General features: G+C 37.7%; 1 protein-coding gene across 13 annotated transcripts in view; it reads left to right on the plus strand.

The window, feature by feature from the left end:
• Nucleotides 1–17,041, plus strand: part of MALRD1 (MAM and LDL receptor class A domain containing 1) — a gene marked incomplete at its 5' end in the record, with an annotated part of 1,062,652 nt that overhangs the window by 264,054 nt on the left and 781,557 nt on the right. For 12 of the 13 annotated variants that reach the window (XM_079915185.1, XM_079915179.1, XM_079915188.1 and 9 more), the window contains 3 exons: nucleotides 1,746–1,842; nucleotides 13,784–13,885; nucleotides 14,566–14,712. In XM_079915185.1, coding sequence (XP_079771311.1) covers nucleotides 1,746–1,842; nucleotides 13,784–13,885; nucleotides 14,566–14,712 — 346 coding nt within the window. Of the gene's footprint in view, nucleotides 1–1,745; nucleotides 1,843–10,497; nucleotides 10,584–13,783; nucleotides 13,886–14,565; nucleotides 14,713–17,041 lie in introns of those variants that run through there. The other variant, XM_079915191.1, reaches the window with a different exon arrangement.

Genomic DNA, 17,041 nt, shown 5'->3' on the forward strand with positions numbered 1-17,041 from the left:
TTCTGAAGTTTTGAGTGTCAGGGGAGAGGTCCTAGTTGAGGAGAAAGAGCGTTATGAATCAGAAGTGACTTCATGTCATCGGAGTGAAAATATCCAGCAGGCTATGGAGATGTGGGAGGAGCGCTGAAGAGAGAGGTTGACATTCCTGATGTAAATTTGTCATCAGCCTGGGTGACAGTTAAAGCCCTGAGGATGAATGGGTTTTCAGGAAGGGTGTAGAGGAAAAAAGAAGAGACTGGTGATTCGTTAAGACTTATTTCCACTTCTCTCTTTAAATGTGGCTGCTACAGGTATATGCTTAATTTGGCAAGAACTAGGGAATATATCTATGTGAGAAAGCTTTCAAGAAGAATAAAGTTAATCTGTAGAGAATAGATTTTTTTTTAATTGGTAAACACTATTCATCCAATAGCTTAAATATTTTAATAACTATGTTATAATAATAGCTAACACTAATGCCAACTATAGGCCAAGTGCAATTGTACATGTAATAACTCATTAATCCTTACATAAACCTTATCATATAGGTAATAACTTATTATTTTTATCAGTACCTTTTTACAAAGAAAACTGAGGCACAGAGATATTAAGCACCTTCTCCAAGATCTTCTTGCTATGAAGTGGTGTATCTGGGATCTGAATTTAAGGAGTCTGGTTCCAAATATACACTTTAGTCACTGTGCTATATTGGCCTCATATGAAACTACCCCTATGTAACAAAATTTGATAGACCTTTCCCAGCATGGTCCTGACTTATAATTAGTCACATGGTTATTCTGTTTTATGTGAAGAGGAGATGACTTTCTGAGGGCTATATATTGATGGTTTGCTGGACACATTATGGATGTTTCTTATATTTTTAATAGACTAGTAGATAGCGTCTGGTTCAAAAGAAATGTATTAGTACATCTTGTACAGAAACAAAAGAGAATGCAGCACAGAAAAATGCAGACCATCTGTTAAGCTAAGAAGCAGTGTGATGTTTTGGCATCATAAAATGTTTATATTATGAACAAGGCTGAGCAGTGCACACAAGTTAATGCATCCATGAATTAAGCCTCACACATCATTGGTATTCATTAGTGAAAGTGGGATAATACTTTCCACCAACACACCAATTTTCTATTGATTTAAGTAATTAGGATTACTTGATCTTTCCAAGTTTCTCAGATTCATTATACCAGAGAATTTCCTGGTGGAGACTGGGCTGGCTTCACATCACAATATAACATTCAGTCATTTTAACAATAAGTCGCTGAACAATGATTTCCAGTCAGTGTCCCAAGCTGCGTCTAGATAATGGCAGAAAATGTGTGGGAGGATACCACAAGGACATCCAAGGCAGGACTGTGAGTAAAATTCAGAGAACCAGAGGTGGAAGTGAAGCACAGATGAAAAATGCCAAGAATCAAGAGTTCAAGATGGAGCATGGGTCCAAGAACTGGTAAATACTAAATAGTATGAATGCATAGGAACCAAACTTAGGAGATGATATGGGGCAGAAACCAGGTGACTGTTGCTTCATTTCACAAACATGTTACCTAACCTAGACATGTGGGATAGAGATGACTGTACATTTTCTTGTTCTTCAAAATGTACGTTTAGATCTCTTTCCACTTGGAATTGGTATGGTCACCCAAGAGCTTCTAGGAAGTGACATGTTTCTTATTTGTAGGCTCTGTGCTATAAGACTGTCAGGTAACCATGTTCCTTGCTCTTTGTTTTATTTCATTTTTCTTATCCAGGTTGTTTTTGAAGGCCAGGTGATTTCAACTCATGAACAGGATGAAGTCATAGCTATTGATGATATATCCTTCAGCTCAGGCTGCTTGCCTGCAAATGGTAAGAACTTTTCCTTATTTTGATCCTTATTGTATAATAAATGCAGTGCAGTTTAACTATTGTATAATGACTTTGATCTGCTCTTTATTTTTACTTAATGCTCTAGAGTGAGCTATTTCCCATTGTTCTAATACACTGTGTAACAATGACTAGATTTGTGCTAGAGGTGAAGGCAGGGTATTTTTCACTGCTGAGGCTATGAAGAGCTGAAGGGTGTAATTTAGTCTCAGATTTGGAACCTTGTAGCCATGTTTACACTGTTTAGTTAAATCTTACTCAGCGAACTCTATGCCTTCTAGGAGATCGGGAGAAAACTGGCCTCCATAGACTTGAAATTATCTTCTTGGAGAATGAGTTTGACTATGCCACTGAAAGACACAAATAGAGAAATATATTAATTATAATCTATTTTCTATTTAGACTGAAACAACTAGATCAATAAACCACACAGATCTAAAAAGTCATCCATAGTGGTCCCTTGATTATATTAACTGTATAATATTCAATTCACCAGTCACATTGTTCTCAATAGAAATGTTCAATGTTTAAAATATAAATTGGTAATGATAAAATTAACTTAGTCTAATAAGCAATAACTATACATATTCAGATATATATTATAGATATTTGATAGATATTTTTCCTTTTGAAATTTTATTATGATATAGTAGAATAAAGATAGCTATTTTGTAGAGAGGATTCCCAGTTCTAATTTTGTACAAAGATATGGTAGTCGTGGTAAAAAATATTCCAGTAACAGAAGAGATGGATTGGTCTCCCTAAGAGAAATCAAGGAAACTTGATAACGGGTATTGCGCTTTGATGTTTAAAAAGCACTCCTGCTGTTATGATAAGAGCTTACAGGTATGTGTCTTTTGCCACTCAAACCAAGATAAGGTTTTACAGGAGCTGATGACAGCACCTTCTAAACACTGGAACACATAAAGGTCTCTTTCATCTTTGTACTGTCAGTTCTCAGTATATGTTAGTAAGAAATCATGATAGGATAAATTGAAACATAGGTAAATTGAAATGGAGAACTTTAAAGGAACAGACTATAACCTCTACCCATTCCTAGAAGTAAATAATTTAAGTATAAACATCAGTGCCTTTTCACTAAAAGAAGATAATATTTATTAGATTTATCAGAAGAGAATCAATATACCAGTGTAGACTACATTGTTAACTCCAGACAAAGTATGATCTGCCATTTAAATGTCCCCTAATAATTCCTCTTCTCTTACTGTGCATGGTGGTTCCTGAGGCCAGAGCACAGCCTGCTTATGCTTGAGTTTTAATGAGACACCTAGTCCCTGACCCTGATCACTTCAGCAGGGTCTTTATATATTCTCAGTTTTATAGTTGCTGCAGAAATTGAGGTCTGCCAAACAAAATGATCCCTAATAGTTCTATTTATTGCCCAGTCTGGCTGATCACCCTCAAAGGAGAATAAAGCAGTGAAATCAGCTATTGGCTGGACTTTCTGAACCATCAGGAAGTTAGGAACTGGCTGTTGCCCTTGAAACTTTGTTTACATTACAGATTTACACAGGAGAATGCTTGGGCTGTGCTTGGGACTTGAGATCGCTTGTAATAGGACTCTGCTATCATTTCAGACATGAACTTACTCTTCATCTTTGGCTCTGGGAACCAAAGCCATTTCCCTAATTACCCATGATCCATACACTGGGACAGAGGCTGGTGTAGATGGGCTATAATAATTACTCAGAAGACGAATGCCAGATTTTTAGTAAGCACTTAAAAGAACTCCTTAAAATCACTATAGAATTTTTTTTAAAAAAGCAATAGTAGTGGGAGTGAGAGCATCAGAAAGTTGGACATTCAAGGAAAAGTTGTGGTCACATAGAAAAAATATTGGAGTCTACAATTTCTAAGAATAGTTCTAGATAGTGTTATCACCGTATTGTTTTGAGTTGGTGTAGAAATAAAGTTTACTGAAGATGAGACATGAACTTTAAAGCTAAATTATTGGGCAGGCCTTTTACATGGATATTGAAGTTATACAAGGTTACAAGGAAAAGGCCTAGAGAAGAAGACTTTGAAATCCAAGACTGAAGTCTTTAGTGAATATGGACATCAGATCTCCTGCATGGATGACACAGGGCTATAAGTTGGATGTCATGGGCCAAGATGTTTTTACGACATGGAAGAATGAATCATTGTATAGAAGCAACATTGGAGATTTAGAAGGATGACAATTTTAATTTTAGGCCTTTTGTTTTATGGGGTGTTGGGAAAGGTCTCCCCTTGGGAAAGCTACAAAGGAAGTGGTCTCTTTTTGGGGAAAGCCAGGACTCAGGTAAGGTCACAGAGTGTTCTTTGACTCTTTGAAGGTGAGAGTGCAGGGGGTTTGTTTTTTGTTTTTCAAATAGAAGGAGGAAAGCACAGCAGCGTGAGGATGAATAATGGAGAAAAAGGATAAAGCATCATGGGATAGGACTGGCACTTGGATGGACTTCTATTTTGTAAATGGTGAGAATGTGAGAGGTGGTAAAGTTAAGTAGCATTAAATTTTCAAATGAGACTCTGCAGTCAAGTTCAGGCACTATCATGATAGACTGCACCTAGTTAACCATCAGAATCACATAGAAGAGTGATAGATTCTGGGATTCACTCCAGACCCGATAGATGGGAATCACTGAGGATGGAGCCTACATTTAAAGTAATGTTCTCCGGAAATTTTTGTGAAGTCAGGCAATCCTAGGTTTAAGAACAGAACTAACCTTTTGGATCCACAAGACCTAGTCTCGTGTTGATTATTGCACTTGGCCGTGACTGCCCTGGAGCAGGGTTCTGGATGACTAGAGTCTGTGGTTTCAGTCTCATGCGGTCCTGGTGGTGACAGTCCAGGTAGGGGAAGCAGGCAGATACAACCTAACATCTTCTGGACATTTCCATCAGAAAATCCTACTCCAATGGACAATACGGTTAGGTATGCATTTGGAAGCAAGAAAGCAGAAAAGATTGCTTAGATGACTTAATAGAGGATATAGACAGTCATGGCATAGGTTCTTCAACTCTGATACTGCGAAATTCAAGGACTAACAGATTTCCTTTGTATTTCCCTCATGGCTTGTCATCTTATGCTCATAGAATAACCTCTCACATTCAGGGCAGGAAGAAGGAAGGAACGGGAAGTGACGTAGTTTCGGACATGTCATTCATCGGCTAGGTGATGTTCAGGCAGACAACCTTAGTTGCTAGGGAGACTAAGAAAACTGAAGGTTTAGATTTGGCCTCTGTAATAAAGGCAGGCAAGGGGAACAGGTTTATAAGTCGAGGGTGCAAATATATTTGCTACAGAAATTCAACATCAGTATGTTTAGAATTAAATTCCAATCTTCTTTCAAATTCTGTTCCTTCTCCTGCGTTCCCTGTTTTAGTTGTTGGCATCTGTTTGGTCTCACTCAGGAGCCAAGGAGTTGTCCTTAAATCCTTCTTTCCTTTTCTCATCTCCACATTAATTTGGTTAAAAACGTTATTGAGGGAATGTCCTTATATTTCTCAAATTGTCTCCACTTATTTATTCGTTATTATTTATCCAACTCTGATTTTGTTTGCCCCATTTTTTTTCTCTTGGATTGTTAAAAATTCCGGTTTCAGTCTTATTTCACTCCCCTGTTCACTACTCCCTGCTATCCACCAGATTGTACTTTCTAACACCCAAATGTGACCAATCTCTATTTTGTTTAAATCCATCAGTAAGTCTCATTGCCTTCAGAATGGAATTGAAATTTTTTGTCATGACATAAGCTCACCAGGATCCTGCTCTTAGGCACCAGCCCAACTTCTTCCTTCTTAATTTCCCCAAGAATTCCCATATTCTGGCCAAAAAGAACTACCTGTGAATCCAGCAACACAGTGTTATCTCATTCTTGGGTATCTTTTCAAACCTTGCTCCCTCTTCTTATTTCATGAAAAAAATTTTTGGCCTGTTCTGCTACTAGATATCCTTCCAGACTGAGTCAATGTCTCTTTTCTGAGAAGCCTTCTCTTACAGAAAATCCCCCCCACACTCCCACTCCCTGTACACAGACACACACACACACACACACACACACACACACACACACACACACACACACACAGTGTATTAATTTATCTCTACAACTAAATGCTGAGTTTCTTGAGGGCAAAGTTAGTAGTGTCTTACTCATTTGTGGATCCCGAGTGCAGAGCAAGTACTTAATAAATAATTGATTGAATAAAGAATATGTGCAATTATCTAAACATCAAGTATTTGGGATTTTGTGTGAATTCTTCTTCTTTCTTTTAAGCTACAGCACCATTCTATAAAAATCAGGTTTAAATAAAATATCATGGGAATATGTTTAAAGCAGTACTTACACTTATGCTAAGAAATATTATATTATTTTTAGGTTTTTGTTTTAGTATCAAAAATAAAGATATGTCTTCAAACTATATAATGTGATTTTTTATCTGGGATGAATTAATCTGGGCCAAGCATTTGCCATATTTTAGTAGAAACATAGTGTTTTTGTCATTTTATAGCCGAAATATAGTACTTGGAAATGAATACTGCTTGGAAGTGAATGCTGTAATATGTCTTCTGGGGGTTATTGTGGTTATAAAAATGGTTCTAAGATATATAGGTTTTCTGACAAGACTTCTTTATTTTCTTATTTCTTCAAACCAGTGTGCTTTCAAAAATTTGTTCTAATTTTTTTTGTTTGTTTGTTTTGAGAGTAGGGAGCAATTCTATTACTGTGTTTTTATTTTCTATGTTCTGATGCTTTGATGTCTGGGGTCTTGCTGACCCTGGAGGGACTGTCTCTTCCAGGGTGAGCCAATTCCTAGAGACGGTAAAACAGCTCACCTTACAGTGTATGTTTCAAATGCAAACCGACCAATCCAGAGCACCCACCCCAGCCACTTTAGGCTTTCACACTCTGGGTCACTATGTACCTGCCCTAATCACCCCAGGGTCAGTGCATGTTTTCTAAGACCACCATAAAAACATACCACAGGCTGGGTAAGCAACAGAAATTCATTTTCTCGTGATTCTGGAGGCTGCAAGTCCAAGGTCAAGGTGTCACCAAGTTTGCTTTCTTTGGAGTCTTCTTTCCTTGCCTGTGGATGACTGTCTTCTCTCTGGATCTTCACAGTCTTCTCTCTGTGTGTGTCGATGTCCTAAATGCCTCTTCTTATAAGGACACCAATCATATTGGATTAGAACCCACCAATATGACCTCATTTTACCTTAATTACCTCTGTATACCTCCAAATATGGTCACATTCTGAGGTGCTGAGGGTTTGGACTTCAACATATGAATTGGGAGTGGCGGGTACAGTTCAGCCCATAAGAGCAAGGTACTAAACAACTAGGGACAACCCTGACTGAATAAATGAAATATTGATGGATTTGCAGATCATGGCTCTATGTTTGTCGAATGTCATGGAAATAAATACCCAAAAGTACAATTTTACTGTATATAATTTTTAAAAAAGAAATAGTTTACAATTGGAAATAGTTTACAATTGGAAAAATTCTGATGATGAGTAATCCACCATATAGATTATTAAGTGTAGTATTATCTTTAGGGAAGAAACATAACTGATTCTCTCTACTTACTCTTTTCTATAGAAATACAGCTCTCTTTATAAAAGCGCTAGATACAGGTATTTTCGTGGTTTCTGAATATTTTCAAGATGAAAAATAAAACTAAATTCTTTTTATAATATTAAAGAAATCTTTTAGAGTATTCCCACACTTTCAAACAGTATCTTTCTAATTACTGCCCTTTCCAAGATACAAGTATTCACTGTACATTTATTGAAAGAAGACTTGTTTAGACTTTATCAAAGTCTAAAAAGACACAGGTTTGTGACTGTGACTAAATAAGAATGTGCTTAATCACTGATTCTTAAATAACATTGCTTCTTGAGCAAATTACTGTATATTTTTATAAAGATTGCATGTTAGGGCTCATAATCAAATATCATGAATATTCTGTGAATATTTTTAGGTTGGTTTGCCAGGACTTTGCCTTAGTCTCATTTTAAAACATTCCAAATACACAAATTATTCCTTAATGAGAACCTGAATAATGCTTATATATTATCCAGTTAAATAAGCATTATTTAACTAGTTACCTTTTTTATCTTATTAACTTCTAGCTACCTTTTAAGATGTAATGACTATTCACTGAAATTCATTGATGTTTTAAGAAAACTGATAAAGAAATTGTCAAAAGCCCCTGGAGTCAAAAGTGGATGTCAGTTATAACTTTTGCTGCAATGGCCTTGAGGCTTGGACTTCATTCTCTTCCATCTGAGTTATGTGGCCAATTTCACATAACCTGTTTGTACAAGATAAGACTTGAAGGATGGCAGGCTCTACACATGTGTCTTCATTGGTATAGAGACTTTGAAATTGTTGGCAAAGCTTCATCCTGCTGATTGTACATCATTGATGGAGAATTTTAAAATGCCAAACGTAATTTTCTACTGCTGGATTGTGGTGCAATATAAAAATGAAAGAGGGTGTGGGGAGGGAGAGAAAATGAATATGAATATATTAAATAGCTTTGAGCTATTTAAATAGCTAAATGACATCTTTAAATAGCTTTGAGCTCTGAAATAGAATGCACTAAAATAAAAAGCTGTCCAGGAGATTAGTTGATTGACAACTTATTAACCCCCATCATATCATTGTTTTTGTGCTTGCAAATTCCAATTTGGGGGACTAAAGGTAGTAGAAGTGGTTGATATTGGTGGAAGATATTTAATAGCAACTGATACAAGCTGAATTTTAAATTCCATGCAGTTTATAATTGACTATTTTGCTATTTTTATTTACAGTACTTTTGTGGTTATTGTATAAATAGTGAAAAATTAAAGATAATATACAACATTTAATTGAACAATGGCAAACATTTAATTATGCACCTCCAGGGGCTGAAGATTTGTAGCTATTATACAAATCTACAAAAATTACAGTTTTAATTGTTTCATGGTAATTGTTATTGTGCAATCTTAGTTTCATTTATTGCCCACACTCCCTTAATTGCATATGCAGTTTTATTTTCAGTGGATCTTATGTTCAAGAAGCTTTGCATATTCATCATTGTTAGCTTCCATTATGAGAAACCAGACTATGGATGTTATTTGTAAATCATTTTCACAACCAATCGCTTCAATTTTATTTCCAATACAGATGTGAACAATTTATATAGAGTCTGTGCTGTTGTAAAAGATTTCATTGAATTGGTCTTAGGTCACTTATTCATTCATTCATTAAACAAGTATATATTGAACATCTATGTTATGTCAAGAATTTTTCTAGACATGAGGGAGAGGCAGTGAAAAAACAAATGGTAATCCCTGAGTTTATGGAATTTATATTTTAGTCATAAAGAGAAAGAAGCTAAGCAAGTAAATAGAAAAATGTACTTTATGTCAAGTGGTGTTATGTGCTGTGGGTACAATAAACCAGAAAACTGAGATAAGGGTGCCACAGGCAAGGGGGAGATAAGTTTTAAATAGAGTGGTCAGGCATGGTCACGTGAAGAACGTATTTTCTGAGCAAAAAAAAAAAAAAAAGTTGAGAGATCAAGCCATGTGTATATTGGAAGGAAGCCACGTGTCAAGGCGAAGGTTCTGAAGTAAGCGTAAGCCTGGTTTGTAAGAGGAGGATCATGGAAAGGACTTTTGCATGCATTTCGTGTAGGATAGAAGCCCGTGTGATGATGTTGAGCAGAGGAGACATGATCTGACTTGCTGCTTGATTTAGCTTTAATATGTTCTTCTTGCCCTTCTTTCTGTAAATGGAGAGTTAAATTATAGGATTTGAGGTCAATCATTTTTCATTCCTGATGAAAACTTTTATAATTACTAATTTCCTTCTAAGTACTGTTTTAGCTATATGACACAAATTTTAGTAAGTTATATTTTCATTCAGATCAAACAAAATACTTGGTTATCTCAGTTTTATTTAAACGTGTGATATTTCATTACCGAATAAATGTGGATTTCCCAGATGTGTAGTTTAATTTTGTTTTAGTTTGAGGATATTGAAAGATAATAATGGGGCAAGGGCAGCGACAAGGAGGCAAAGTAAGAAGTTTTATCTATAATCCAGAAAGAATGATGTTCCCTTAACTGAGAATTGGTAGCAGTAGTGAGTACCTCGATGTAGTGAGGTTCCGGATGTGTTTTATAGATCAAGCAAAGATTTGCTGATGGATGGCATGTCTGATGAAAGTAAGAGATGTATCATACATGACCCTACTCTTTTTACCTGAACTAGAAGGATGGAGTTGTCATGGACTGAGATGAGAAAAATGTGGGAGGAGAAAGTTTGGGCTGAGAAAATCAGAAAATACGCCTAGTTCCAGACATATTTCTTTTGAGATGCATGTTGGTTATCCAAGTGAAGTGGCCAAGTCGGGAACAGGATATGTCAGAGTCCAGTGAAAGGTCTGGACCTAAGTTATAGTTTTATGAGTTATTGGCATTGGAAATGTTTTAAAGGCAGGAGACTAGGTGATACTAACAAGATTGTGAGAAGAGACGAGATCCAAGGCTAATGTCACCTTGTGTCACATCGACGAGATGAGGGAAAACCGGCCAAGGAGACGAGAATAAACGCTAGTCATTTAAGACGAAAACCAGGAGAAAATTATGTACCAGGATCCAGTGAAGAAAACATTTCAAGTAAAAGGGAGTGATCAACTATATCAATATTACTGATATGTCAGGTATGTTGGGAAGGAAAAATTAAATATTATTGTAGGTTAACAATGGAGAGGTCAACTTTGATATATGTAGTTTCAGTGCAGTGGTAAGGGTTAAAAAAAAAAAGGAATAGAGTTCTGATATATGTTACACCAACATGAATAAACCTTGACAACATCTGAGAAGTAAAAAGTCAAACACAAGGGCTTCCCTGGTGGCGCAGTGGTTGAGAGTCCGCCTGCCAATGCAGGGGACACGGGTTTGTGCCCCGGTCCGGGAAGTTCCCACATGCCGCGGAGTGGCTGGGCCCATGAGCCATGGCCGCTGGGCCTGCGCGTCCGGAGCCTGTGCTCCGCAACGGGAGAGGCCGCAACAGTGAGAGGCCTGCATACCGCAAAAAAAAAAAAAAAAGTCAAACACAAGAAGCTATATAATGTGTGAATCCATTTTATAAAATGTGCGGAATAGGCAAAGTCATCAGAAAGCAGATCAGAGGTTGCCAGAGGCTGAGGAGGGGGAGAGAATGGGAGTGATTGCTCACGGGTACAGGGTTTTATTTTGGAGTGATGGAAATGTTTTGGAATTAGATAACGGTTATAATTGCATGACACTGAGAATGCATAAAAGCCACCAAATTGTGTACTTTTAAATGGTTAAAGTGGTGAATTTTAGGTTGTATGAATTTTAACTTCATTTTTAAAAAATTGAAAAAAAACCCCCATTGAAACAGATGCAAGAGAGAATGGGGGGAGAAGAAGTGGTGTTGGAATCAGTGAGAATAGGCAGAACTTGGAGAAGTTAGTTGGAGGGAGTTGGAGGTTTAATTTTCTTAAGATGGGCGAAATTGTGGCCTCTTGTATACTGAAGGGAAAGAAAGCATGTGGGATGTAAAAGAGGGGAGGAAATTGCTGGAATGATTGCAGAATAGGGGAGAGGAGATGCATTTCCGGGGTAAATGAAAGGAGTGGACCTAGAGAAGAGAAGGACTGGTTGATCAGAGTTAAGAAGAGGAAAGGCATGTGGGTGGCGGTGCAGGTGGTGGGGCTTGTGAGGTTTTCTTCTGGTTTCTCTCATTTTCCCAACGAAACATAAAGCAAGATGATTAGCTCAGGGGGAGGAGGAGTTGGAGATTTAAGGAGTGGGTAGAGGGTTTTGAACAGTTGTCTAGAAATGGAAGAAAAGGAAAGAATTAGGAAGATGTAGCGGGATGGCCCCAGTGCAATGAAGTGAGTAGTCAGGGATATGAAGTCGTTTCAGTCAGCTTGGTGTTGACCCATCACTCCCGTTCATCTGCACAGATGCAGGTGGAGTGCGTCGCGTGGGTCTCAGCCTATTCACAGTGATGCTATCTGCCAGGAATCTCAGGCGCTCACCTGGGCCCAGATTACATGTCGTGAGTCCCCACAGACATTTCCCAGACCAGAGGCAGTGTTGTGATGTTGTGGCTAGTCCAGCCCTTGCGGTTCTTATGATTACGAGACACACCCCTGCAACAACCATCAGGGAACTTTGGAAAAACAAGGTTTGCTTCTTACAGGTCCTGGAGGGTACCCAGCACATCCAGGGGCCATACAGCGAGGTTGTGGGGAGAGAGAGTAAACCTAGGGTTCTGCCTTTGTTGGGGTCGAGGGTGGGGTGCCTAGGGTTTCCCGGTTTTACTTTTTATTGTTGAATTTAAAACATACAAGTGGGAATTAAAGTGCAGTAAGGGAAAAGCTGGGTCACTCGAGTGCTCAGTTATCTAGGTCACCAAGGGCTTTTGAAAAGGGGAACTTCATGGGTGGGACGCACTGGCTCTTTATCCAGTGTAGGGGGCAATGTGTTTATTAGAGATGGATGTCTTTGAAATGGATGCCTCAGCAATCAAAAGGTTGATGTCAGGCACTTACATTACAATCAAGAAAGCTAATTGTCAGGCATTTACACTACATGAAGGATTGTACTTGTCAGAGTTTTTGTCCTGAGTTTGTGGAAGCATGAGAAGAGCCAGCAGATGACTATTTTCTAACACCAGTAAGAAAAGAAATGAGGACATGAGAGAGGATGAAAGGAATTGCAAAACTGGAGGACCATTAGCTTTGTAGGTCCTGATGCTGTCAAAAATTTTTTTACAGTAGAGATACTAGAGGGAGTGAGTGGAAAGATAGGGGTGATGGTTGGGGAGTGGGCCCCTCATAATTAAGATAGAGGAAGTTGTTATCACCGTTAGTTACGATCATAGTCAGCCGAGCGGTGGCAGAAGTGGTTTTACATCAGCAGTTCTCCTTCATGAGCATCAGTAAGAAAAATAGAGAAATTGAAGGGCAAGATGAATGGGAACATTGAAGTGACAGAGAGTGACATTGAGCCAACGGGTAAAGTAATCAGGGATTGAGGGGTAGGGCACCAGTGTCTGTAGATGACTGTAACAAGATGTCAAAAGATTCAAAGCTCAGATATTTAGGAAGGTGAGAAACCTCCATACTGTTCTCCATAGTGGCTGTACCCATTTACATTCCCACCAACACTGCAAGAGGGTTCCCTTTTCTCCACATGCTCGCCAACATTTGGTATTCGTGTTCTTTCTGATGATAGCCATTCTGACTGTATAAGATGATGTCTCATTGCAGTTTTGATTTGCATTTCCCTGATAATTCGTGAAGTTGAGCATTTTTTCATGTGCCTGTTGGCCATCTGCATTTCTTCTTTAAAAAAAATGTCTATCCAGTTCTTCTGTCCATTTTTTAATCAGGTTGTTTGTTTTTTTGATGTTGAGTTGTATGAGCTTTTTATATATTTTGGATATTAACCCTTTATCAGTCATCATTTGCAAATATTTTTTCCCATTCAGTAGGTTTTCTTTTCATTTTGTCCGTTTCCTTTGCTTTGCAAAAACTTTTAAGTTTAATTAGATCCCATTTGTTTATTTTTGCTTTTATTTCCTTTAAGAGATGGATCCAAAAATATATTGCCGTGATTTATGTCAGAGTGTTCCGCCTATATTTTCCTCTAAGAGTTTTACAGAGATCTGATGAAAATCCAGAAGCACTGGCATGGTTGTTTTTTTCTCTCTCTCTCCTCTCTCTGAATCGATCTCTCTTTGTGTAATGAGTCTCCCTAAGGCATGATGCTGCCATAGAGAGGAGTTGGGTTGAGCATGCTCTGTAGAACAAATATTAACATTTTAAGAAATACATGATCCTTTCTAGTGACACCTGCATCTCACTTCTTGCCAATCTTACAGATGAAATTTTACCATGTCAAGAAACATCGAATACCAAGATGGAACAATGCCATCCAGATGCAAGTCTCTGCAGATTTGATTCTACAGATGAAGGATTGAGGTGTAAGTGTTAAGATGAGATGTCTGCCTGTCTTGTCAGTGTGTAGGCCGTCCATGAGTCTCAGAAGTCTAACAGGAATATCAGACCACTAGTAGGGATACTCACTTGACAAACTCTGTTGCCATCTATGTCTTAGTTTTAGCAGGAGTATCATTGGGGTTTTAGCTGAAGTGTTATTGCAAGTCTGTTGTTTATTCAAAAAGTGAAAGACAGTAAATATGTCAATTTAAGATAATGTTGTTTTGTAAAACAATTACATTAAAGATCTTGGAATTATATACAATGTTTCTTTAAAATTTCAACGTGATTGTGAATAGTAAATTATTTAAGCTAACTGAATTCCATAAAGTAGGTAAGGTCAGATATTATGCCATTTAAAAAACCACAGTGGAAGCAGTGGTACAAGAAAAAGAAATCTCTTCATTTTTTTTTTTTTTTTGGCGGCAGTGGTTCTCATTCGGAGGATGCCCATCTGGATCAAATGAAGAACTTTTAAAAAGTAGAGGGCACTCTAAGACTTACTGAATCAAAATTTCCAGATATGAATTTGTGTGTGTGTGTGTGTGTGTGTGTGTGTGTGTGTGTGTGTGTGTGTAAGCCTTGATTGCAACTATAACCATTGTTAAGCAGCCACTCTAGTAGACTGTGATAGTCCACTGACATCTTTTTCTCCTCTCTTTAGTGTGTCAGGCCTGTGGATTTGATTTTGACATGTGTGACTGGGTGTCAGAAACATCTGCTGGGCAAACTTCCTGGATGCGCACAAAAGCAAGAGAAATTTCTGTGTTAGAATCTCCACCTCAGCAGCATCAAAGCAGTGATGATGAAGGTAGCAAATAAAAAATCATATGGATTATGCTTCCTTTTTAACTGTTTTTAGTGGTTTCTCTAGAGTTTGTGAAATACATTTACAACTAATCCAAGTCTACTTTCAAATAACTCTATACTTCCTCATGGGTAGTGCAAGCCCATTATAATAAATACTCCTAAGTCTTCCCTCCTTTCCCTCGTATTATTGCTGTCATTCATTTCATTTCATTATCAAATACATTAGGACTATTACTGTTTTGAACAAACTTATTTTTTCATTAACTAAGCAAGTTGAAAATAAAATGTTTCATTTTACTTTCATCTATTCCTTCTCTGATACTATTCTTTTCTTTATGTAGATCTGAGTTTCTGACCTGTATCATTTTCCTTCTCACTGAAGAATGCCTTTTAGCATTACTTGCAAGTCTACTGGCCACAAAATCCCTCAATTTTTATTTGTCTGAGAAAGTCTTTATTTGTATTTCATTTTTGAAGGATAATTTTTGCTGGACATAGAATTCTAGGTTGAGTTTTTTTCTTCTTTTAATATTTTAAATATTTTACTCCACTCTCTTCTTGCTTACGTGGTTCGGAAGAGAAGTCTGATCCAATTCTTATCTGTGTTCCTCTATAGGTAAGATTTTTTTCTTCCTGGAATATTTCAAGGTTTTCGCTTGTCTTTGATTGCAGTTTTGAATATAGTAATTTGCTTAGATGTAGTTTCTTGGATATTTATCCTGCTTGGTGTTTCCTGAGCTTCCAGGATCTCTGGTTTGTCTGACATTAATTTGGATGAAAATTCTCAGTCACTGTTACTTCAAATATTGATTCTCTTCCTTTCTCTCTTTCTTCTTCTCATATTTCCATTACGCATATGTTGCACCTTTTGTAGTTTCCCCAGAGTTCTTAGATAGAATCACTCCTTTCTTCACTGTTATTAATTTTTTTTCCTGTTTGCTTTTCAGTTTTGGAAGTTTCTATTGACATATCCTTAAGCTCAGAGATTCATTCCTCAGCTGAGTCAAGTCTGCTAATGAGCCCTTTGAAGGCATTTTCCATTTCTGTTATACTGTTTTTTACCCCTAGCATTTTTTGATTCTTCCCTAGAATTTCCAACTCTCTGCCTACATTATCTTTTTTGCATGTTTTCTACTTTTTCCACTGGAACTCTTAACTTATTTATCCCAGTCTGATAATTCCAGCATCCCTGCCAGATCTGGGTCTGGTTCTGATGTCTCTTCTTTCTCTTCAAACTATATATTTTTTTGCCTTTTAGTATGCCTTGTAATTTTTGTGTGTGTGAAAGCCAGGCATAATGTACTGCATAAAAGGAATTAAGGTAGATGGGTATTTAATGTGAGCTTTTATGTTTATCCAACTAGAGTTTAGGCTCTGTTTACTGTTGGCTGTAGCCGTTAATGTCTGAGACTAAAATTTCATGTAGTGTTCTTGTTTTGGTCCCACTGTTGTCTTCGGGTTTCTCTAAAGATATCTTCTGAAATAAGGTCTGAGACCCGCAGTTCTTTTGGTACTATTTCCTTGTTATCAGACAGGACCACTTTTGATGTGGTGATAAGTTGTGAGGGGAAGGGAAGCATCCTGTAGTCCTATGAATGGATCTCAGTCTTTGATCCAGTGGGGGCTGGATCTGGGTATTCTGCTCCTGTCGTGTGGAAGGTTAGAACCTGCTAGATTTGATATCTCACTTCTCCCAGTTAGGATCTCCAGTCGGTTAGCTGGTTGTAAAGCTTCTCTTGAGTGAAAGCCTTATTAAGGATAACAGGAGAGTCCAGGTATATTTCAAAATGACTACTTTTCCTCTCCCCCAGCTGTAGGCACAAGAGGATTTTTCTCTGATTCTTACTGTGAGAACCTGGTAGGGCTCCTGAAGGTAAAACTCACAAAAGAGTGGGGTCCTCCCTAAGATGGGGCTGCCTGGAGTTTTTAACTCGCAAATGTTTTCACACTGAGCCTCCAGCAGTTCATCAATCACAATCTAGTTTTTTCCACCCCTGTACTTTCCCATACAATTTTGGGATTCTGCTCTTGAAAGTTGTGATTCTCTGTATCTGCTTACCTCACCAATTCTTGCACAGTGGTTTGTACCATGACCTCAGTTTTCCTAGGGGTCTAAGAAGAGTTGTTGATTTTCAGTTTGTTCATATATTTTCTTGCTAAGTGGACAGGAATAACAACTTCCAAGCTTCTTACATGGTGGTCCAGAAACTGGAAATTTTGCAGGCTTTTTTTCAATGAGATTTGTTCTCTTTCTAAACCCACTTTACTCTTTCCTGCTGTTCTACTTTGTTCCTACCTCCTTGTTCAGCAATTTTATCGTGGTATTACTC

This window comes from Stenella coeruleoalba (genome assembly GCF_951394435.1).
Source record: "Stenella coeruleoalba genome assembly, chromosome: 2".
Lineage (NCBI taxonomy): Eukaryota > Metazoa > Chordata > Mammalia > Artiodactyla > Delphinidae > Stenella > Stenella coeruleoalba.